We start from the raw sequence: 23,277 nt of genomic DNA on the forward strand, positions 1-23,277 counted from the left end.
GGGACCAGTGAGACATTCTGTATCCAAAAACAAGATGGAGGGCTCCTAAGGAGGGACAGCTGATGGTGATCTCTACCCTACATACACAAGCATGATCACACACATACAAACATGGTCACACACATATATATGATTACACACATACAAACATGGTCATACACATACACATAATCATACATATGATCACATACATATAAACATGATCACACACATACAAACATGGTCATGCACATACACATGATCATACACATATACATGATCACATACATACAAACATGATCACACACATACAAACATAATCACACAAACAAACATTAACACACATACACATGATCATACACATGCAAACATGATCTCTCACAAATTAAAGTAGGTAAAATAAGACTCTCTTAGCCTCAGATAGTAAACCACCTCTGTCCCACTGACCACAGTTTATTGACTCTGGAATTCAAGGGTTAAAACAGAAAGTGGGAAGATGGAAAGTAGAGTTGGAAACTCCACATCACAATGAACAAAGGCAAAGAGAAGCCAGTGAGTGAGAATGATGTCTAAATTTCAAGTTATAGAATATTCCAGCTGTAATAGGAGACAGATCTGAAGGAAATGAGGGGAGAAGCAAAAGCATATTCCCTCTTTTTCTTTCTAAGGAGGGTGGCCAAGGCTGAACAAATACTGGTAAAGCTGAAAAGATAACAGACTAGAAAAACATTTACAAGGTAAACACAAAAGATAGGGAATAGAAAGAACCATCTGCAACACCTCCTGTGGTATAGGCTCAGGAACCAGGTGGAAGGAATAGTTTATCATTAACTAGAACCAGGAGCAAATGTGAGACAGTTCTCTGCAGAAACCAACAGTCAAAGGGATGAGTGCGTGCCCAACAGGTTAAGTGCTCTTTATCTTCCCCCTCTCTCCCAGGGTACACTGATTTGGCAATGTGACTGGTTTGGGCTGACAGAATAAGGAAGTGACAGCTTCCCTGCTCTAAGTTTAAGCCAGAGGAGGCTTCCTATGTTTCCATATTAAGGTTTTTATTACTGTCATTTTTCATAAACATAAGTCCAAGCTAAGAGCATGAAAGACACATGGACCAGAGCTGGTCCCACAGAGCCTCAGGCTAAATTAGATGATGCTCAACTGACCTGCAAACTTGGCAGAACAGCAAGTCTGGGCCACCACATTCCCAGCCTCGGTCGGAAACCACATATGTGCATGCAGTGATGAGTAATTGTGGTGAGGTCCGTTGCATACAAAAGCTAGTGAGTGCTTACAAAATACCAAAGGAAGGTCCGAAGGGGAAATGCAGATAAGGGTTTAAAGCTAAGAAAACAAAACCAGGGGTGAGATCTTGAATCACAGTTGTTCAACATTTATTCAAATCACCAAAGTCTTCAATTAGTAAAACACCATTTTAGAAAGACATCTGGGTTCTGTGGTAAGCAGAACAGTGTCCACAAATGTGGCTTGTGGGTTAAATGTCCCCAACAGGCTCACATGTTTGACTGCTTGGTCCCCAGCTGGTGGCCCTGTTTGAAGACACTGAGGAAGCTTTAGGAGATGGACCGCAGCTGGATTAAGTGATCTCCACATGACAGGTCTTCAGGTTACAACTCAGCCCTCCTTGCTCTCTGGACACTTTTTATCAATCCAGATGTGAGCGAGCAACCACATGCTCCTCCCACCACAGTCAAGGCTGCTCCTACCACCATGCCTTCCCTGACAGGCTGAACTGTACCCAAAAACCGTGAGCCAAAAGAAATGTACACACCTCCTTAGGCCGCCTGCCATTGTAAGGTATTTTATAATTGATATGAGAAAAATAACAGACCCCCAAGACAACCATGTCATGATATGTGACAAAAGAGAGTCATGTGACCACGGTTAAAAATCTTGAGGTGGAGAGATTATCCTAGCCTAGCCGATCATGTGAGTCCAATGACATAGGCCGTTAAGAGTGACCCACCCCCTCCTTTCCCAGCTAGAGCAGATGGAGCTGAGATGCCGACGATGTTCAAGTGTGCAGGGGCAGCCTACCACTAAATAAATAAATAAATAAATAAATAAAATCTACATTAAATAAAATCTAAGATGGGGAGAGGCACACTGGTAAAGAAGGTCAGTATTGTCTCAAACATGGGAGTAACTAGCAAACTGATTCTCCTTACAGTCTCCAAAAAATAACCAACAACAGCCTCATTCTGGTCCAAGGTGCTCCATGTCAGACTCTGAATCTAGACAACTATAAAACAGAGGGTTGCATTATTTTGAGCCTCAAAGTTTGTGCTAATCTTCTAGGGAATTAACAAAATAAATATAAAGCCCCATTAAACAGATGTGAAAGAAATAAGTTTTTACAATCTCAAACACAATCTAATATAAAATTCCATTCTTGTTCTTAACTAGCCCAATTATCACCACTAATAATAGTATCCTCCAAGCTAATAAGCAGCTGAACGCACTAGCAGACAGTGATAATCTTCATCACAGTGTGCAGCCAGCCTTTCGAACTGCGGACAGCAAGCTTCAGCAAGTGCCCAAGTGGAAGGATGTGGTCTCCTGGCACCCACAGAATTCTTAAACCTCCCAAACTGGAGAAACCACATTTTAATCTTATATTTACTCATGGAGTAACAAAGCCAACAGAAGACCAGACAGCCTGTTTAGGAAGAGAGTGCTCTATTTAAAATTAAACAAAAGCTCTAGCTATAGCCATCAAACTTACATTAAATAAAATCTTGATTTCACAGCTAATTTTTCAATCTTTTAATATGCAATTAATATGAAATCTCGAGATTTCATTTATATTTTATTATATTTGTAATTATAAATATTTGTGGTTTGATGATAAAGAGCAATGTACTCACATATGGTTGGGGCTTAGCTTCATAAATATTTGAGTTGTTCAATGAAAACATTTTTAGGTTTCAAATGGAACAGGCTTCAAATGGTGCTTTAGGAGACGCTAAAGTCTAGAATGACATCATCAGAGCCCAGAACACATGGGACTCTCAGGAAAGTGCACTGACATATAAGCTTACAAGCCCAGCCCTTGGGAGGGAGACAGGAAGATCTTGAGTCCAAAGCTACCTGAAGCTACAGCCAGTCCAGTCCAGCCTAAGCCACTCATTTGTTCTGGGGATAAAGTACTTAGTTGCCCAAGGTCCTAAGTTTCACCTCTACCACCACAAAGGGAGGTGTTAGTGAAATTCATCAATCAAAGAAAGTAAAACTGCAATTCAACCAATTCCTGCAGTAACACAGTACAAACTAATCTGACAACCCACTGCTCTCCTTCCATAGCCTCCAAAACCAACTGCCTTTACTCAGAGCCACATTAAGATGTTTTGTTGCTCCTGCAACTAGGCAAGACCATCAGAAGAGCTTAAGAGCTGTGATTTTCAGATCAGTATGAATCATATTCAAAAGATTTGGGGAGGGGGAGGGGGAAGGGAAGGACACCTGGCAGGCTGCACCAAGAAAACAGAACTATCTACAGTTACCTGGGTAACTAAACCACACAGATTAAATGAGTAACAGGAGACTGTATTCAGCTAACAGCTCTCACCCAGCCACATCTGTCCTCTCACTACAAAATCATGAAAGGAAAAGTAATCCACAGTCAGATGCAATAAAACTAGATAAGAAATACAATGATAATGAAGTTCACTTCAGTACTCAAAGACCCGTGACCCCAAGAGACCAATCCAAGTATTTAAAAAGCAAAGAATCTTTTACATTGAGGTGAGAGTTTTTTGTTTTGTGAAACTGAGCTGAACTAAACAATAACCCTTAAGGCTCATACGAGAGAAACTCAGTAACATCTCTGGCGGTGCTTTACTCCTTCCTTTTCAACCTAGGTGCAGTTCTGCTCCACGTGAAACCGGAGAGCTAAACGAGCGCTGTGCAAGGGGGGGAAAGGGGGTGTCAGCCTGCCAGCCTGTCACAAACACCGGAGCTCAGAACTCCACAGGGCTGAGAACACCGCAGGGCTGAGAACGCAGGTGCCCAAACGCCAAGGAGAACCGGCCGCTCCTTACTCTCATCATGTCTCCCAGGGACAGAAGAAAAGAAAGGCAAGCAGGTAAGGAAACTGTGAGGCTAGTGTGTCGATGTCACTCCTCTGGAACACATGGAGTTCACACCTTCACAGGCCTTTCCACACACCTTCTCCACCAGGTGATCCCAGGAAAGACTCCAGCAGGCTGGGGACTGGAGAGCCTCCTTAGATGGTACAAGAGGAAGAAAAGGCCCAAGCGAGCACCCACAGTTTCTGGTAGACGGGAAGAAAACTATCACTAAAAGTTCTACCACCAGAGTCAAGGCAGGAAACAGTACTGGGCCCAGCCTACTATCTATCCAGAGGGAGGACCAGAACTTCCCCAAAACCTGCAGCAGATGTAGAACAGGGAGAAAAGACAGGTGTGCTCAAAAAACCCTGTCTCCAAAGCCTAGCGGCCTACCGAACCCTAAGTGGAATCCAGGCTACAGAGACTGCCTCTTGTCACCCATTTCTACAATGCAGTCACTGGGTAATAAGCAGACAGTCTATGTAGGGGAGAGCAAACCCCGCTGATGACAGCCTATGTAAAGGAGGGCAAACCCCGCTGATGACAGTCTATGTAGGGAGAGCAAACCCCGCTGATGACAGCCTATGTAAGGGAGGGCAAACCCTGCTGAGATGCAGCTGCACAGCAGGAAACAGCACCAAGCACAGCACTAAGAAAAACCCAGCAACTCAGCCCCTGTACTGAGCATGAAGAACAGAAGTCTGCTGGTAACCATGGAAACCATAAAATCAAACCTACGTCAGCCCCTGATTACACTGGCTCAACAGGACACATTAAAAGACAAGCCTATTTACTACTTACTTTCTTTCATCTTGTCTATTCTACACAGAACATTTTAGCATTTAATTTAATACCAACAACAATAATAAAGATATGTGAAGAAGCAAGAAAAAGACTACATTGTCAAGACAGAAACGGAACCAGACTCAAATGAGCAAGTGGCAGAAAAAGAAGCAGCAGCAGGAGGATCTGCTATAGGAAATAGAAGATGGGTCCTTGCACATCGGTGAGGTGGCGAGGTTCAGAACAAGGCAGCCCATGGTACTTCAAACAAGTTAATCCCAGCATTCAGAAAACAAGCAGGCAGGCCTCTGTGAAGTCAAGGCCAGGTCTACATGGTATATTCCAGACCATCGAGGACTACTTAGAGAGACCCTGTCTCAAGCCAAAACAAGCCAAGGAACTACAAAGAGGTAGTGGGGGGTGCAGCTGGAACAGGAGGGAACAGGAGGGAACAGGAGGGAACAGGAGGGATCAGGGAGCATCGGGCATGACGAGGATGGAGGGAGAGTACTGGGACAGACAACTGGAATGAGGGGCATCTGGGATAAGATAGAAACTTAGGGCAATGAAACCTCCCAGGGATCAGTGAGGTGGCCCTAGCTAAGACTCCTAACAATGGGAGAGAGAGTCTGAAGGAGACATCTTCTGTAACCAGGTAAGACTTCCACTAGAGGGACTGAGACACCAACCCAGCCACAAAACCTTCAACCTACAATTTGTCCTGCCTACAAGATGTGCTGGGTAAAGGTGGCACAGAAATCGTGAGGGTGGCCAGCCAATGACTGGTCCAGATTACGACCCATGCCATAAGAGGGAGCCCACCCCTGATTAAGTTAAACAGAAAAATATGGAAAAAACTGACAAACAGAAGCAGGCACTACCAGGCCTCAGATCTTGACTCCATGAACAATTTTTAGTAGATTCTGATGTCAATGCATTTAAAAATAAAGATTACAACTAAAATTATGAACGCATCTCATTTAGTTACAAAATAATCTTATGACAGATTTTCATAACTTTCTGAAGAGGGCATATTTCCTATGTTATGATTTTTTTTTTTTTAGGCAGTAAAAAGTACCAAACTGTACTACAGTACAATCTGGGGATGATGTAATAGGAAATTTTAGGGGACAGATGAAAATGTTTTTAAATGTTCTTAAAAATTAATAAGCCTAATAAATAAATACTTGCACACAGCAAAAATAAAAAGGCAAATAGCCCAAAACTAAAATGGGCAAAAGAGGAAAATAAGAAATACAATACAGAAACATAAAAATTGGTAACTTCTAATGTGGAGAACTGCCACTCGTCTGGTAAGATGTAAAGAATAAAAACCAACCTGCACTCCTCCACCTTCTCCACAACCAGTCAGAATGGGCACCATTCACACCCAAAACAGGGTGCCGGGCCAAGCTTGGTGACAGGGAAGTTGCCTAGCCTGTGTAAGGCCCTAGGTTCCATCTCTGGCTGCTCCTCGTCTGTCACACCCAAAGAAAGCCTCTATTCTAACAACGCGTGTGCTAGCTCTGAGTGTGTCCACACGGAGCTGTAACACACCATTAAAGTGCAGTAGTATTCGTGGCATTTGCTTCTAGGCCTTGGCACCGCTGACATACATTTTCTCTAATTCTCCTGTAAAACTCCAACTTTAAAGACCCAGTCAAACACTGCTGGCCCTGCTGGCCTCAGGTCACCTTAATTCCCACCAGCAATCCCATCACACTTGAGCCATTTCTCAAATAAGATAGTCACAACATTTAAGGGAAGTTAGAGCACAAACCTAATTTATGATATAGTAAAAAATCTTACTCATCAACAAAAAAACAATAAATAAAAAAGTACTCAGTTAAAGAAAGAAAATAGAAATGGCCCATAACCATGTTAAAAATCACAATTCTATTTATTACCCTTGAAACTAAAAAAGATAATAGTTACCTATGCTAAATATAAAGAAATACATTCTAACAACACTTGCTAGTAAGGATATAAACTGACAAGTTGTTTCTTTTCTTTTTGCTTTTGGTACTGGGGGTTGAACCCAGGGCCTTACAAAGGCTAAGCAAGAGCTCTAGCTGATATAAACTAACAAGGTAAGTTTGGATTATCTATCAAAATTCTACTTATTAGAACCTACAGTTCAAATACCTCCAATATATATGACAAATACACGGTTATTCAGTACAGGGTCAATTATATTAATGAGATATTAGAAAGTTAAATTACATAAATTACAGCTAACTATTATATAGTTAAAATAACTGAACAGCGCCATCAGAATCAATTTCCAAAACATAGATGCTTACTCTATGCACTACCACGTATACAAACAACAAGAAACACACAGATTAAAATGCATATAAAGGGTACAACTAAATGGCTAAAGAACGGATACAGAAAAGCCACCAATGTCTCACCAGCTAACCTTCATGCACTTTTAACTGCTTATCATGAACTAATTCATTTAAAATAACTACTTTTAAAGATTAAAAACTGACTATTTGTGTCACTTCCCATTTATTTTAAAATGCTCAAGGACAGAGGAACAAAACAAGTAGCTTGCTCATCCTCACATGACCAGCATCTTGCATAGTGCCCCACATATAGAGAGGACGGAGACTACGCCTGCCTCACAGAGAGAGGACGGAGACCACACAGTGCCTCACAGAGAGAGGGCGGAGACCACACAGTGCCTCACATAGAGAGGAAGGAGACTACGCCTGCCCCACATATAGAGAGGACAGAGACTACCTACGCCTGCCCCACATATAGAGAGGACAGAGACTACGCCGTGCCTCACAGAGAGAGGACAGAGACTACGCCTGCCTCACAGAGAGAGGACAGAGACTACGCCGTGCCCCACATATGGAGGACAGAGACCACACCATGCCTCACAGAGAGAGGACAGAGACTACGCCATGCCTCACATAGAGAGGACAGAGACCACACCATGCCTCACAGAGAGAGGACAGAGACTACGCCGTGCCCCACATATGGAGGACAGAGACTGTGCTGTGCCTCACAGAGAGAGGATGGAGACTGTGCCATGCCTCACAGAGAGAGGACAGAGACTATGTGGGCTAAGTTTATAAAAGTGAGAATAAGTTAAACAACTAGGAATTTAAAAATTCCCCTAAAATTTCCCAATTTTTATTTTGGATATCCCATAATCTAAGGATTGTACTCCATGATTCTGCAGCTTGAACTATGATAAATCCCACCTCCAAAGCCATTGACACAACTCTTTGAGACTAGATAATAGTCCTGACAGCAAACAGTAAGTCTTTCCACCAACACATCCACGCCGCCTAACCCTGAGCTACATGGTACTGTTATTCCTAGATTATGTTGTTCATGAGTACTGAAATTTAGATTCCAAACACCCACATAAAATTTAATCTTTGGGGTTGGGGATTTAGCTCAGTGGTAGAGCGCTTGCCTAGGAAGCGCAAGGCCCTGGGTTCGGTCCCCAGCTCCAAAAAAAAGAAAAAAAAAATTTAATCTTTGGCTTTCCATTCCTCTATCTGAAAAATGTTCACCAGAGTATCCATTCTTCATAATTGTTACAAAGATTGAATGGACAAGCACCTGAAGTGTGCTCAGTTAATTATTACTAATTATTATTATGTGACACATAAGGATCCTGTAAATTTTAACTGTTAATGTTCTATAGCTTTTTGGCATTTAATTATTACTCCCTCAGCCATTTCTTCTAACTATGGAAATGGTAACATTAGGGGAAAAGGCACTCAGAAAACAATGATAGTCCTTGGGACTATTAACATCAATGTCCTTGGGAAAAATCCAATTAGGGTCATGTCGGACACCCAGATGGCATAAGCCTCAAGTCCGAGAGCCAACATTTGCATTTCAGTCCCTTCCCTCACTCACTTCAATGGCGGCAGCATCTATGGATAAAAACGCTGAGCTCTAACTCCATACAAAGCCAGCTTTTAACAAATTTCATCACTTTATATTTCCATATGCTGAAACACTACATAAAAATTATAAATATGTGTGTATATTTCTGCATACCACAACGAACACTGGAAATCTGGCTATTTTATTTCATTAATGATTTATTTATATGAGAATATAAGTACACTGTTGCTGTCTTCAGACACACCAGAAGAGGGCATCGGATCCCATTACGGATGGTTGTGAACCACCATGTGGTTGCTGGGAATTGAACTCAGGACCTCTGGAAGAGCAGCCAGTGCTCTTTTTTTTTTTTTTTTTTTTTTATTTTTATTTTTCCCCCATCTTTATTAAATTGGGTATTTATTATTTACATTTCTTTTTTTTTTTTTGTAAGTCTATAAATAATTTAATTTTTTTTTTTTATTAACTTGAGTATTTCTTATATACATTTCGAGTGTTATTCCCTTTCCCGGTTTCCGGGCAAACATCCCCCTCCCCCCTCCCCTTCCTTATGGGTGTTCCCCTCCCAACCCTCCCCCCATTGCCGCCCTCCCCCCATAGACTAGTTCACTGTGGGTTCAGTCTTAGCAGGACCCAGGGCTTCCCCTTCCACTGGTGCTCTTACTAGGATATTCATTGCTACCTATGGGGTCAGAGTCCAGGGTCAGTCCATGTATAGTCTTTAGGTAGTGGCTTAGTCCCTGGAAGCTCTGGTTGCTTGGCATTGTTGTACTTTTGGGGTCTCGAGCCCCTTCAAGCTCTTCCAGTTCTTTCTCTGATTCCTTCAATAGGGGACCTATTCTCAGTTCAGTGGTTTGCTGCTGGCATTCGCCTCTATATTTGCTGTATTCTGGCTGTGTCTCTCAGGAGCGATCTACATCCGGCTCCTGTCGGTCTGCACTTCTTTGCTTCATCCATCTTGTCTAATTGGGTGGCTGTATATGTATGGGCCACATGTGGGGCAGGCTCTGAATGGGTGTTCCTTCAGTCTCTGTTTTAATCTTTGCCTCTCCCTTCCCTGCCAAGGGTATTCTTTTTCCTCATTTAAAGAAGGAGTGAAGCATTCACATTTTGATCATCCGTCTTGAGTTTCGTTTGTTCTAGGGATCTAGGGTAATTCAAGCATTTGGGCTAATAGCCACTTATCAATGAGTGCATACCATGTATGTCTTTCTGTGATTGGGTTAGCTCACTCAGCAGCCAGTGCTCTTAACCGCTGACCCATCTCTCCAGTCTGAAAACTGGAAATCTGAAATTCCAATATATAATTCTAGTCCTGGTAATCCTTTAACATCTAATTATAAGGAGCACCTTGAAGAAAAGAATATAATTTAAAGAGCAGAACAAATAGTTTCAGAGCTAAACTCCTTGAGATCAACTCCTCATCCTGACATTACCAGTCCTCTGATCTGGGCTGGTTCTGTGACCTCATCTTGATGGTTAGTTTTACTTGTCATCTGCGAAGCACTGAAGATCACCTGGCAGTCTGCGTGAGGAGTGTTGTGCTGTGCAGTCTCTCCAGAGGGTTAAGTGTGTGACAGGCTCCCGTACTTCATGGCTGGGAGCCTGACTGAGTGAAAAGAGGCAGCAGGTAGGCACAGGAAGGAAGAGCACACTCGCTCTCTGCTCTAGTCAGAGGATGTGACTGGCTTCAAGTTCCTACCACCTCCATTGCCCCACAAGGATAGGCTGTAGCTTGGAACAGTCAGCCAAATAAACCCTTTCCTCCTGAGTTGCTCCTACCCGGATGTTTTATTATAGCAATGAGAAAGAAACCTTGATTTCCTTCTCCTAAAGTGAACATAATACAGCAGCTGTGAAGGGCGGGAGTGAGTGATTTGCTCCAGGTACTGTTAGTACGGCTGTTACTAAGTCTCACCTTTCCTTCAGACCTCTGCAGTCAAAGGAGCACAGATAACCAGCTTCTCTAACTATGACCTTTCCAGAACCATGCTTCTGAATCACAGCTTTAAGGGGGAATGAAGTAACTAACAAAACACTTACTTTGCAGCAGCAGCAGCAAAATGTCTGTTGGGCAAGAGACTGTTTAGAGAACAGGGGTAAAAAGCTGCCTGGTGAGCCATCTTGCAGAGACTATGCCTTTGATGATGTATCAAGACTAGGAAAGAAACAAAATAATAACATCAAATAATCATCACGTTCACACACTTTTACATTCTAAAAACCAGTATTTTTTTTTAAAGCAACTAATTTTGTGATTATGTAAAAATAGGGGCTAGGGATTTTTTTCCCATATAATAATCAGGGCTGCCGCAAAAGCAAGCGGATCTCCAATTGGATCTTCCCAGAATGCACAGGAAAGGCTGGGTGTGGTGGCACATGCCTGTAATCCCGGGAACACTGAGATCCAGGTGGAGACCAGCAGATCCTGGAAGCTGATGGACTAGATACCCTGACCCACACAGTAACGTTCCAGGCCAATCCGAGATCAAAGGAAAGAGGACAGGTGTCTGAGGAGCAACCCCAGGTTGTCCTCTGACCTCTACACATGCAATGCACACATGTGACCATCCCCCACCTGAATGCGAACACAGGGACACACACATGCAAACATACAAGTATCTAAGAATAGGAACAGGGCGCAGTAGGTTAATGATGGAGTTCCTCGCCTAACGCATGTGTTCCAGGGCAGCATCACTAAAAAGGAAAGGTAAAATACAGAAGTCCCACTTAGAGATTCTAAAAGCAAGGAGAGGCATCTAATACCTAACTCCTTTCTCCTTCACTTGTTCTGGACTTTGAGACAGGAACTCACTATAGATTAGCCTGACCTGGAACTCACTAAGTAGCCCAGGCTAGACTGAACCACAGGCAACCTGTGATTACAGGCATGAGCCATTACACCCTCTCCACCTATTTTTACATGAATCTCATTTCAGCTCAACAGACTATTTTATGTTTATTAATAGGGAATATGTACATATGTACCCCTAGAATTTTAAAAATAATTTCTTTTCATTACTTATTTTTAAAGATACATTTACGGAGTTGTCTGAGATCTTCTAAAAGCAGAAATAGTGAGAAATTTACCCTACCAGATCAAGACTTGTTATTAGAAGGAGCAGGGGGAAGAAAAGGTAGAATAGAGGGTGAAAAGAGTAGGCCGATTATAACTGTATATGCATGGAAATAGCTCAATGAAGTCCATTTCATTGAAGCCAGGTGTGCGACACGGGAAGCAGAGGCAGGCAGATCTCTGTGAGTTCAAGCCCAACCTGATACACAGAGCGAGTTCCAGCACAGCTACGGCTGTTACGGGGAGAAACTCTGTCTGGAAACAAAAACTTTAAAATTCCACTTTTTAAAAGGCATAAAGTTATGATGGTTCTTTATGGTGGTAGTGGCACAAATCAGAAAGACAGGCTAGTAAAACAAAAAATGGCTTGGCAATAAGATCATCCAAAGCTCCCACTACAGAGGGGGAAATCCCACTCACAGTGAATGATAACAATTAAAAGCCTTGCAGGATAAAGGAAAATGTCCTTACAGCTTTAGGGGAGGGACAGTTTCACAAACAAGGCCCTAAGGCCCTAGATAAAAAGTGGTTTACTAAGTGTTAAAAACTTCTGCTTAAATGAATATCCTAGTAAGAGCACCAGTGGAAGGGGAAGCCCTGGGTCCTGCTAAGACTGAACCCCCAGTGAACTAGACTGGTGGGGGGAGGGCGGCAATGGGGGGAGGGTTGGGAGGGGAACACCCATAAAGAAGGGGAGGGGGGAGGGGGATGTTTGCCCAGAAACCGGGAAAAGGAATAACACTCGAAATGTAAATAAGAAATACTCAAGTTAATAAAAAAAAAAAAAAAAAAAACCTTCTGCTTATCAAATATACTTTTTAGCAATTAAGAATTGAGGCTGTGACTAAAATCAGGGACTAGACAAGGCTGCCCACTCTCTCCCTACTTATTCAATATAGTTCTTGAAGTTCTAGCCAGAGCAATCAGACAACAAAAGGATGTCAAGGGGATACAGATCGGAAAAGAAGAAGTCAAAATATCACTATTTGCAGATGACATGATAGTATATTTAAGTGATCCCAAAAGTTCCACCAGAGAACTACTAAAGCTGATAAACAACTTCAGCAAAGTGGCTGGGTATAAAATTAACTCAAATAAATCAGTTGCCTTCCTCTATACAAAAGAGAAACAAGCCGAGAAAGAAATTAGGGAAACGACACCCTTCATAATAGACCCAAATAATATAAAGTACCTCGGTGTGACTTTAACAAAGCAAGTAAAAGATCTGTACAATAAGAACTTCAAGACACTGAAGAAGGAAATTGAAGAAGACCTCAGAAGATGGAAAGATCTCCCATGCTCATGGATTGGCAGGATTAATATAGTAAAAATGGCCATTTTACCAAAAGCGATCTACAGATTCAATGCAATCCCCATCAAAATACCAATCCAATTCTTCAAAGAGTTAGACAGAACAATTTGCAAATTCATCTGGAATAACAAAAAACCCAGGATAGCTAAAGCTATCCTCAACAATGAAAGGACTTCAGGGGGAATCACTATCCCTGAACTCAAGCAGTATTACAGAGCAATAGTGATAAAAACTGCATGGTATTGGTACAGAGACAGACAGATAGACCAATGGAATAGAATTGAAGACCCAGAAATGAACCCACACACCTATGGTCACTTGATTTTTGACAAAGGAGCCAAAACCATCCAATGGAAAAAAGATAGCATTTTCAGCAAATGGTGCTGGTTCAACTGGAGGTCAACATGTAGAAGAATGCAGATCGATCCATGCTTATCACCCTGTACAAAGCTTAAGTCCAAGTGGATCAAGGACCTCCACATCAAAGCAGACACACTCAAACTAATAGAAGAAAAACTAGGGAAGCATCTGGAACACATGGGCACTGGAAAAAATTTCCTGAACAAAACACCAATGGCTTACGCTCTAAGATCAAGAATTGACAAATGGGATCTCATAAAACTGCAAAGCTTCTGTAAGGCAAAGGACACTGTGGTTAGGACAAAACGGCAACCAACAGATTGGGAAAAGATCTTTACCAATCCTACAACAGATAGAGGCCTTATATCCAAAATATACAAAGAACTCAAGAAGTTAGACCACAGGGAAACAAATAACCCTATTAAAAAATGGGGCTCAGAGCTAAACAAAGAATTCACAGCTGAGGAATGCTGAATGGCTGAGAAACACCTAAAGAAATGTTCAACATCTTTAGTCATAAGGGAAATGCAAATCAAAACAACCCTGAGATTTCACCTCACACCAGTGAGAATGGCTAAGATCAAAAACTCAGGGGACAACAGATGCTGGCGAGGATGTGGAGAAAGAGGAACACTCCTCCATTGTTGGTGGGATTGCAAACTGGTACAACCATTCTGGAAATCAGTCTGGAGGATCCTCAGAAAATTGGACATTGAACTGCCTGAGGATCCAGCTATACCTCTCTTGGGCATATACCCAAAAGATGCCTCAACATATAAAAGAGACACGTGCTCCACTATGTTCATCGCAGCCTTATTTATAATAGCCAGAAAATGGAAAGAACCCAGATGCCCTTCAACAGAGGAATGGATACAGAAAATGTGGTACATCTACACAATGGAATATTACTCAGCTATCAAAAACAACGACTTTATGAAATTCGTAGGCAAATGGCTGGAACTGGAAAATATCATCCTGAGTGAGCTAACCCAAACACAGAAAGACATACATGGTATGCACTCACTGATAAGTGGCTATTAGCCCAAATGCTTGAATTACCCTAAATGCCTAGAACAAATGAAACTCAAGACAGATGATCAAAATGTGAATGCTTCACTCCTTCTTTAAAAGGGGAACAAGAATACCCTTGGCAGGGAAGAGAGAGGCAAAGATTAAAACAGAGACTGAAGGAACACCCATTCAGAGTCTGCCCCACATGTGGCCCATGCATATACAGCCACCCAATTAGACAAGATAGATGAAGCAAAGAAGTGCAGACCGACAGGAGCCGAATGTAGATCGCTCCTGAGAGACACAGCCAGAATACAGCAAATACAGAGGCGAATACCAGCAGCAAACCACTGAACTGAGAATAGGACCCCCGTTGAAGGAATCAGAGAAAGAACTGGAAGAGCTTGAAGGGGCTCGAGACCCCATATGTACAACAATGCCAAGCAACCAGAGCTTCCAGGGACTAAGCCACTACCTAAAGACTATACATGGACTGACCCTGGACTCTGACCTCATAGGTAGCAATGAATATCCTAGTAAGAGCACCAGTGGAAGGGGAAGCCCTGGGTCCTGCTAAGACTGAACCCCCAGTGAACTAGACTGTTGGGGGGAGGGGGACAATGGGGGGAGGGTGGGGAGGGGAACACCGATAAGAAAGGGGAGGGGGGAGGGGGATGTTTGCCCGGAAACTGGGAAAGGGAATAACACTCGAAATGTATATAAGAAATACTCAAGTTAATAATAAAAAAAAATAAAAAATAAAATAAAATATATTTTTATATATAAAAAAAAGAAAAGAAAAAAAAAAAGGAATTGAGGCTGTGGAGACGGCTCACCATCAGCAACGTGCTTGTCATGCAAGCATGTCGACCTGCTTTCACCCCCAACACATGTGAAACGCTGAGTGCAGTGACTCTTCCCTGTAATTCCAAAAACAGGAGGCTGATCGCTGGGACTCACTTGCCAGCCAGTCTAGACTAATCAACACACCCAGGTCCTAGTGAGACACCCTGTTTCAGAAAAATGAGATGAGTAACTCATGAGAAATAACACGCTACATGCATGCACACACATGTGCATTCCTTCCCACATGCACATACACTGAAAGGATGAACCCAAAATGGGTAGAATATATTTGCAACATGTTCAGTTAACAAGAGTAGTATTACCTCATTAGTAAGCAGGGAAAGGCCAATTTAAAACAGTATAGAATCTCACATCAGCACTACTTAAAGGGTGCTCAGCAGACCTATTATAGTCTGGAACCATATAAAGGTTACACTAGCATGTGAAACAAATAAACCACTAAATTATATTGTTCAATGCAACTGACAATACTTTTAATAATGGGCATGTTAGAGACTCCCATCCCTCAACATGTGGGAGCCTGGCCTTGTCTCAAATTATTTTTTTAATAAAACTTAATCAAGAAAGCTGAAGATGACCTTGTCTGGCTGGCATCAATGGGAGGGGAAGCCCTGGGTCCTGTGAAGGCTTGATGCCCCAGTGTAGGGGAATGATAGGGCAATGGGGCAGGGGTGGGTGGGTGGGGGAGCACCCTTGTGGAGGCAGGAAGAGAGGAGTGGAGTGGGGGCTTTTGGGGGGCTACCAGGAAGGGGGATAACATTTCAAATGTAAATAAAATAACCAATTTAAAAAAAAAGAAAGCAGTGTCTGGTTTTATTGTGGAGATAGAGTTTATTAACCGGGTAACCTAAGTTTGTTTTACAAACACCAGAATAAGAAGCCTCTAGGTTATAGAGCTTATAGAGCTGGTTGGTGGGGAGACAAGAACAATAATACAGGAAGGAGAAGGATTACAGGATAAAAGAAGGGAGAAGGTTGTTTGCATTTTAAAAGTAAAAACAGATTTCATAAAAAAGGTGATAGAGTTCTTGCTATGCAAGCATGAGGGGTGAAATTCAGATTCCTGGCACACACACAAAAACTAGATAAGCACAGTGCCACGCCTCCACCTCCAGGGCCTTCTCTGGACACAGTGGGAATCACAAGCTCCAGGTCTAGGGACAAACTCTGCCTCTGGAAACAGACTGGACAGTAGTTGTCAGAAGAGAGTCAACATCAATCTCTGGCCTCCGTGTGCACACACACATATACACTCACACACATGTGAACACACACGTATACCAAGTACACATACACATGAAAAAAATCTTAGAGTGTATATGACACTCTGAATTCGTATTTAAAGTACTCAGACATGAGTACACAAAATTGACAGTGCAGTTATAGGTTATTGAAAAGACATGGGTGGGGTGGGGAGGTTTTTCAGAGTTCTGAGCATAGGAGTACCATGATTAAGTTGTTTTGTAAATATTCCTTTATTTACTTAGAGCCTGGTGACAGGGTCTCAGGCTGTAGTCCTATATGGCCTAGAACTCACTGTGAGTCCAGGCTGATCTCAAACTTCCATCATTCCTCCTGACTTTGCCTCCCAAGTGCTGGAATTAGAAACATGTGCCACCACGATCAGCTAAAGGTCTTTTTTATTATCTTTTTTTAATTCATTAAGTTTTTATTTTATGTGTATGGGTATTTTTGCCCTTAGAGGTCAGAAGAGGGTGTCATATCAGGTGGAACTAGAACAGTTATGAGCCATCATGTGGGTGCTAGGAATCAAACCCAACTCCTCTGGAAAAGCAGCAAATCCTCTTAACCGCTGAGCTACCGCGATACACTCATACTCCAGCTTAAGTTCTTAAAGAACCAATTCAGTACGTATTTAGAGTATGCTACAGAAGAATTCAGGTGAGAAATGCTGTTGATTTAGAATAAGACAGCTGCAGTCTTACCACGAGAAGTCAAGAGTTTGGGTTAACAGCATTCAGAAGGCTGAGGCAAAAGGACTTGCTCAAGTTCAAAGCCAGCCTGGGCTTGTTAGTGAATACAAGACCAAGCCAGTCAGAACCACAAAGCAAGACCTTGTCTCCAAAAATCCTCAACACACACACACACACACACACACACACACACACACACACACACACACACAAAACAAATAGTCTGGATCAATTTAAAAGTAAAGCAAACAGGATTTGTCAACTATTTAATAAAAGTGAGGAAGAAAAGAGTCAAAGATACTGAGGTTGTGGCCTGGACAACTAAAAGTATATAACTTTTATCAAATGAGATGAAGGCGCAGCCTATGATTATAAACTTCGTTTTAAACCTGTGTGATGTACCAGAAAGTTATACACATACAGTTCTAGAATTCGTATAAGGCTGAACTTCAGGAAAGAAGTCCCAACTGCATTTAAATATTTGATAGCCATTAAAATATCTGAGTTAACAACAGATGAGGCCACTAAAGGGATGAATTCACACACACACACACACACACACACACACACACACACACACACACACAAATTTGATGTTAAGATACAGAAGAAACGAGAAGGAAGAAGGTGATCCTGGGACACTTCAGGGAAACTGGCTGGGGAGAAGATAAGCTGACTAATTAATGTGAGAAGTAACAGGCAGACTAATGAGAAAACTAGTATGTAACCTGGACTCTAAGAGGACAAGTGACAGAAATGTAAAATCTTCAGTTCTCTTCTTGGCTTCTTCAATTTTGTCTCATGTGCTTTCTATCACATATGAAGGTAATAACCCTCAATTTCTTTTCAGTAACAACATATTCTGGTTTGCTTTAGTAGTCATGGGGATGTGTTGTGACCTCTTGTCATCCCTAACGTTGGAAGAATGATTCTAAATAAGGATGCTGATCTTGACAGTGAACTTTCCTGAGAAAAGTTAAAAGAGAAAATGGATACAGCGTTTGTTAGGAAGAGTGGAGAGCTCCTAAGGTGTGTAGTTCACGGGTAGCGATTTACCTAGCATGTTTGGCGTCCTAGATTCCATACTCGACACAACGAAATAAATCACAACCTTCACTTCTTCCCTGCCATTTAATAGGTGAATTTAGCCACGTGCCAAGTGGGATTGGTTTCTTCCTCTTAAAATGGAATGGTGCAGGCTGTTTCGTCCATTTAAAGCCCTGACTCCATTGGATTTATTTAAAAAATAAAAGGGCATGGTACTAAAGGGCCTGTCATACTAACCAATCAGACCTGACTTGTTACTGAAAAAAGAAACACTAGAGAATTAATGTCCAAATAGTAAACATGATAACCTCTGTAAATATAAGATCTGGAATCGCCTTTATTCAAAAAGCAACAATAAACAAGGTTCAGATGTTTTACAGATGTAAACCTCTTCACATACCACCTTTCCCTTCACACACCCAGTATCCCACACACAGGACAGAATCTTGCCTTATGTTCCTCGTCCCTGACTGAAAGGACTGCCAATGTATTTTTCCTCCCATTTCATCCTCAGAGTGACAAGCTCCAAAAGAGAAACCTTGCGTTAAGGGTCACTTTTAAGCAGTGATGGCCCTCTGGGTTGTGGAGCCCAGAAGTACCTAGAGCTGACAGGTGCCTACGAGAGTCTGGCGTGTACACCGCGGCAACAAGAGAATCGGCCCTAAATTTACTTTCCCTGTAAGAGCACCGCTTGTCTTACCTCTACCGAGGTACCTTGCGGCCGCCGCCATGTTGACTGTTCCGGATTGTGCTGACGAAATTGGTCCCGGGTTTCAACTGCACCGCAACATGAAAAAGGTTCCTCTCGGAAACTGGCAAAGGGGGGAAGGTGTTGAAAGGAGCAGAGAAGCAGGGCGGGACGACTTAGCTTCTGTGCCCTCGTGGCGCGGTTCACCTAGGACTGCCCTTCGTGGTTCCGGTTCAAAGGCTTATCAACCTGCAGGGGGAAAAAATGGCTTTGTTAAAAACGCCGTAATTATTCGTTCCTTCTTATTTTTAATTTTTGGCCCTGCAAATATGCTCAGAACAATCATTTAAATAGAGGGAACCTAGTACACTGCTTAAAGTCTTGAAAAACCTGGAGTATCCCTGCCTCCTTCGCTACATTCTCAGCCCTGATATTAGTTTTGTTTTGTTTTGTTTTGTTTTGTTTTGTTTTGTTTTGTTTTGTTTTGTTTTGTTTTCTTTAAATGAACATTGCTAGGCCACCGTACTCCAAGCTAGCATAAGCGAGCCTCTGAGATAGATCTTCTTGATAGCAAACAGAAAACAGAATCCGTCAAACTTCGCTACCACCCAGGGCTGGCCAGAAGGTCCTGCTCACTCCCACCCTTTCAACAACACCAGGCAAACCTTAATCTTTCATAGGTCTGCTCTTCAGTTTCCAGCTGCTGGTAAGCCGTGCAGGACCTAACAAGCAGTACACTACTTGGCGTTTTGGAAGCACGTCTAGAGTTTTGTTTTGCTTCTTGGTGTTTGTTCCAGTGATTGGCCATTTCCAAAGGCTCACTTATGGCCTCTGCCTACCTCCTCAACTAACAACCTTCCTAACACACATGCGAGTGTACACGCACGCGCGTACACACACACATACACACACACACACGGAGGGAGGGAGGGGTGAGGAGGAGAAGACACACATTTCTCACTTCTGAGACATTTTTCCTCTGTGGCTTCTGCTTGAATTATCATGTATCGCATTAACAGTATTTTTTTCCTTGAGATTTAAATCCCGACTTAGGTCAATGTTGTCAGTCTCCTCTCATACTTCCAAGACTGAGTTACGGCCACTTCTTCCTTTAAACAGAAGTTGTAATTTTTTTATTTGAAACAATTCTGAGACCTCTTTTTCCATATAATACAATTTACCAACCTAAGTGTACAATGTAGTGGGTTTTAGAGGACTCAGAGTTGTGCAGTTCTCACAATGTATCTCCCTACCTCTGTGAGCTCTTTGTGGGTAGCAACCATGTCACTACTTTGTAACCTCAGCACATACTACACACAGCATCAGGTGGGAAGGAAGGTCTGCAGTAAAAGTTTGTTGAAAAAACTGAATATGTGCATACATGAATTAGTGACTTGATAAGAGTTTCAGGTCTTCAAAACTTTACTTTGGTTCATGAAACTACCCACAGAAGATGGGCCAGATCAAAGTTAGAATTTTCCAGAAGCTTTACTTTATATTTATACCTAGTAACCATCTAAATGAATAAGATTGTTACTTATTGACTGTTCTGGTTAACTTCTAAGCAGTTACTTCAAAAGCCCTGTGACTGTTAAAAAAAATAAATCAAAACAAAAACTTAGAAGAACTTGAATCTACTGTGATAACTTTGTTCCTGCTTGCCCTCTTTTCCTTCTATGCTCTATTCACACATATGTGAGCAACTGCTACTACCATGTGTTGTACTTACATGCATAAATAAGGGAGAGCAGGTAAACTGTCAGTCACCACATGATACTTAAAGATAATTCAGTCTAAGGATCTATGCAAGTTCACCTGTTGCTGGCTCTTAGATTCATCTCATCTCCACAGCTGGCCCTCACCTGAAAATGCCTACCATGAGAACACAACCATTCAGTCAGAACTCACAAAATGTAATAAGCTTACAGACAGCAGTATTATTATTAAAACGATGTCCTGTATAAGTTCAATGTGCCACATTGTCTTCTTTAGTCACCAGAATCTGATGACATGAATCAAGTGAGATCCAGATAAGAGAGATAGATAGATGATATTCATTAGCTTAAGACTTTAAAAAACTATAACTGAAGTAAGCAGTCCATTATAATGATTTTAACTTCTATCTGGATTTAGAATTATGAAGGAGATTGAGGCATACCTCAGGGTATTTCTGTGAAGATATTTCTAGGGAGAATTAATTGGTGGGGAAAAACCATCCTGGATGTGGGTAGCCCTATCCTGTAGGCTGTGAGCCCTGTGAGCTCCGACAGAACAAAGGGGAGAGGGGAGAAAGGCAGCTGGCAGCTGAGTGCTGGCTTCTTTCTGCTTGCTTTTGGTCATGGCACAAACCACTCTGCTATGTGTTCTCCAACTATGATGGTCCGAATCCTGTAAAACTATAAGTCGAACTAAATCTGTGTTTTAAGATATTTCTGCCACAGTATTTTGGTCACAGTAATGAAAAAAATAGCATATACCAAGCCTCTGAATATTTGATACATAAAAATTTCTTTTTGTTGAAGAAAACCATTTTGGTTAAGTGGGGATATTCTGGAATCAAGCTTCCTGCCTTTAAATTCCAATATTACCACTGTGAGTGTGTACAATATGGAGCAAGTAGCTATAACCCTCTGGCCCTGATTCCTTATTTGTGCCATGGGGCTAATAATGAGATAATTTTCATAGACCCATACTATAGTTCCTGAGTCAACAGAGTCAACCCTGAATGAACACTAAATGTCATTATTAAAGAACCAGATAAAATTCTTAGTCAGAACGACAAAATGAAGCATCTGCTTATTAAAACCATGCATACTATTCTTGTTCCCACACATGCTAGGAGAGTGCTTTTATTAGTATTTTCAAAGTCGCTTGTCTACATAGTTCGTCTTAAAAAGCAAGGTTTGCCAGTTGGTTTCTAGGAAGGCTTAGCCACTCCAGGAGCCATGGCAATATGCCAGCAGCCTCCCTACTTGGCTGATTTCCCTGGAGGGAAAATATTTAAATATGTCCTTAAGCCTGATGTTGTTTTGATCTATGTCCTCGGACTTCTTCAAGCATTTCCCAGTTGATCAGGACATTCGTATTTGAGGGAAAGTTACTTTCTGTTCAAGGTTAGAGTTGAAAAAGAATGATTTCTTTCATCTTACAAAAATAAGGAAATCTAATTCTCTCTCTTTCACTCCTGTGTAAGAGTCACTAAGGAGGCCTCATTGAACTCAGACTGGCCGCTCTCCACCTCATGAGCCTCTGACCCACCAAGTCTGGAGTAGGAACCTGAGCATTTGCATTCACAATGGGTTCTGGGGTGACACTGATATAGTGACCTAGGGACCACACTTACAAAAACTCCCTAAGTAACTAAGAAACATTCGCACATGTTTGACATTAACTTGGAAAGGAGGAGTGGTTATTCTGTATAAAAATATAAAATCACCCCATGGACTGTTATCTTCTCTAACTTTACACACCAACTTCTATGTTTCAGCATCAAAATTCTGTCGCCAGTAGGCATAGTTTCCAAAGCTTTCCTTCCTACCTTGATTTTAAGAATTACCAATCCTCCTGTTCCCTCTCCACATTACGGTCATTTCGGAATCAGGTTGTGGTTAACATTTTTACTACCCAGAACAGTAGCATCTCAGTATAAAGTTGAAAGTTCTGTAAATGACAGAGTAGAATTCATATTATCTTGTTTCTCAAAGGCAGGAGCTTCTATGTTTCTCTAGGAGACTAGCTTGAATGGAGATTGAATTAGGAGATTCAGAACTGTGCAGTGATATGACAGGGAAAGCTTAACAATTGACTCTACAATACAAAGGAATTTGTAACACTTGCACACTTCCATGCTGGAAATTCTCTCACAATAATTAATTTCAAGCTGTTAATCTTAAAGTCAACCAGCTCACCAAACCCTTGATAATTTATAACTTGGTTCTCATATAGCCAACACTAAGCTATTGAAAGTTTCCTAGTAAAATAAAAGCTTTTAAAGACCTCTAAACCAAACCAATTCTTTCTTGGTCCACATTTCTCAAAATGTATGAATACAAGTCACCAGGAAGTCTGATTAAAGGGTAGGTTGTGATTTGATAAATCTTGAACAAGATCAGAGAGGCTGATTCTGGGAACTGACAATGTGGCTAGTCCATGGGTTCTACTTTAAGTACAAAGGTCCCAGAATACAGCAAACAACAAAGTTGTTATTTCTTTGCCTTTATTTGCTTGTCCATCTTTGTGTTTCACACTGTACA

At 41.8% G+C, this 23,277-nt stretch overlaps 1 protein-coding gene across 7 annotated transcripts in view; it reads right to left on the minus strand.

The window, feature by feature from the left end:
• Mrpl1 (mitochondrial ribosomal protein L1) overlaps positions 1-19,086 on the minus strand; it is a 59,945-nt gene extending 40,859 nt beyond the window's left edge. For 2 of the 7 annotated variants that reach the window (XR_015636513.1, XM_087582415.1), the window contains exons 1-3: positions 19,037-19,086; positions 15,325-15,498; positions 10,773-10,887 (exon numbers count right to left, since the gene is read on the minus strand). Coding sequence is in view for 4 of the 7 variants with exons in the window: in XM_087582415.1 (XP_087438541.1) it covers positions 10,773-10,852 (80 nt within the window). In the remaining 3 variants the exon portion in view is untranslated. Of the gene's footprint in view, positions 1-1,142; positions 1,321-2,864; positions 5,671-7,264; positions 7,323-10,772; positions 10,888-15,324; positions 15,499-19,036 lie in introns of those variants that run through there. The other 5 variants (XR_015636512.1, XM_087582414.1, XM_087582413.1 and 2 more) reach the window with 5 other exon arrangements.
• Positions 19,087-23,277: the final 4,191 nt, after the last annotated feature.

Source organism: Rattus norvegicus, chromosome 14, assembly GCF_021556685.1.
Source record: "Rattus norvegicus strain SHRSP/BbbUtx chromosome 14, alternate assembly SHRSP_T2T, whole genome shotgun sequence".
Lineage (NCBI taxonomy): Eukaryota > Metazoa > Chordata > Mammalia > Rodentia > Muridae > Rattus > Rattus norvegicus.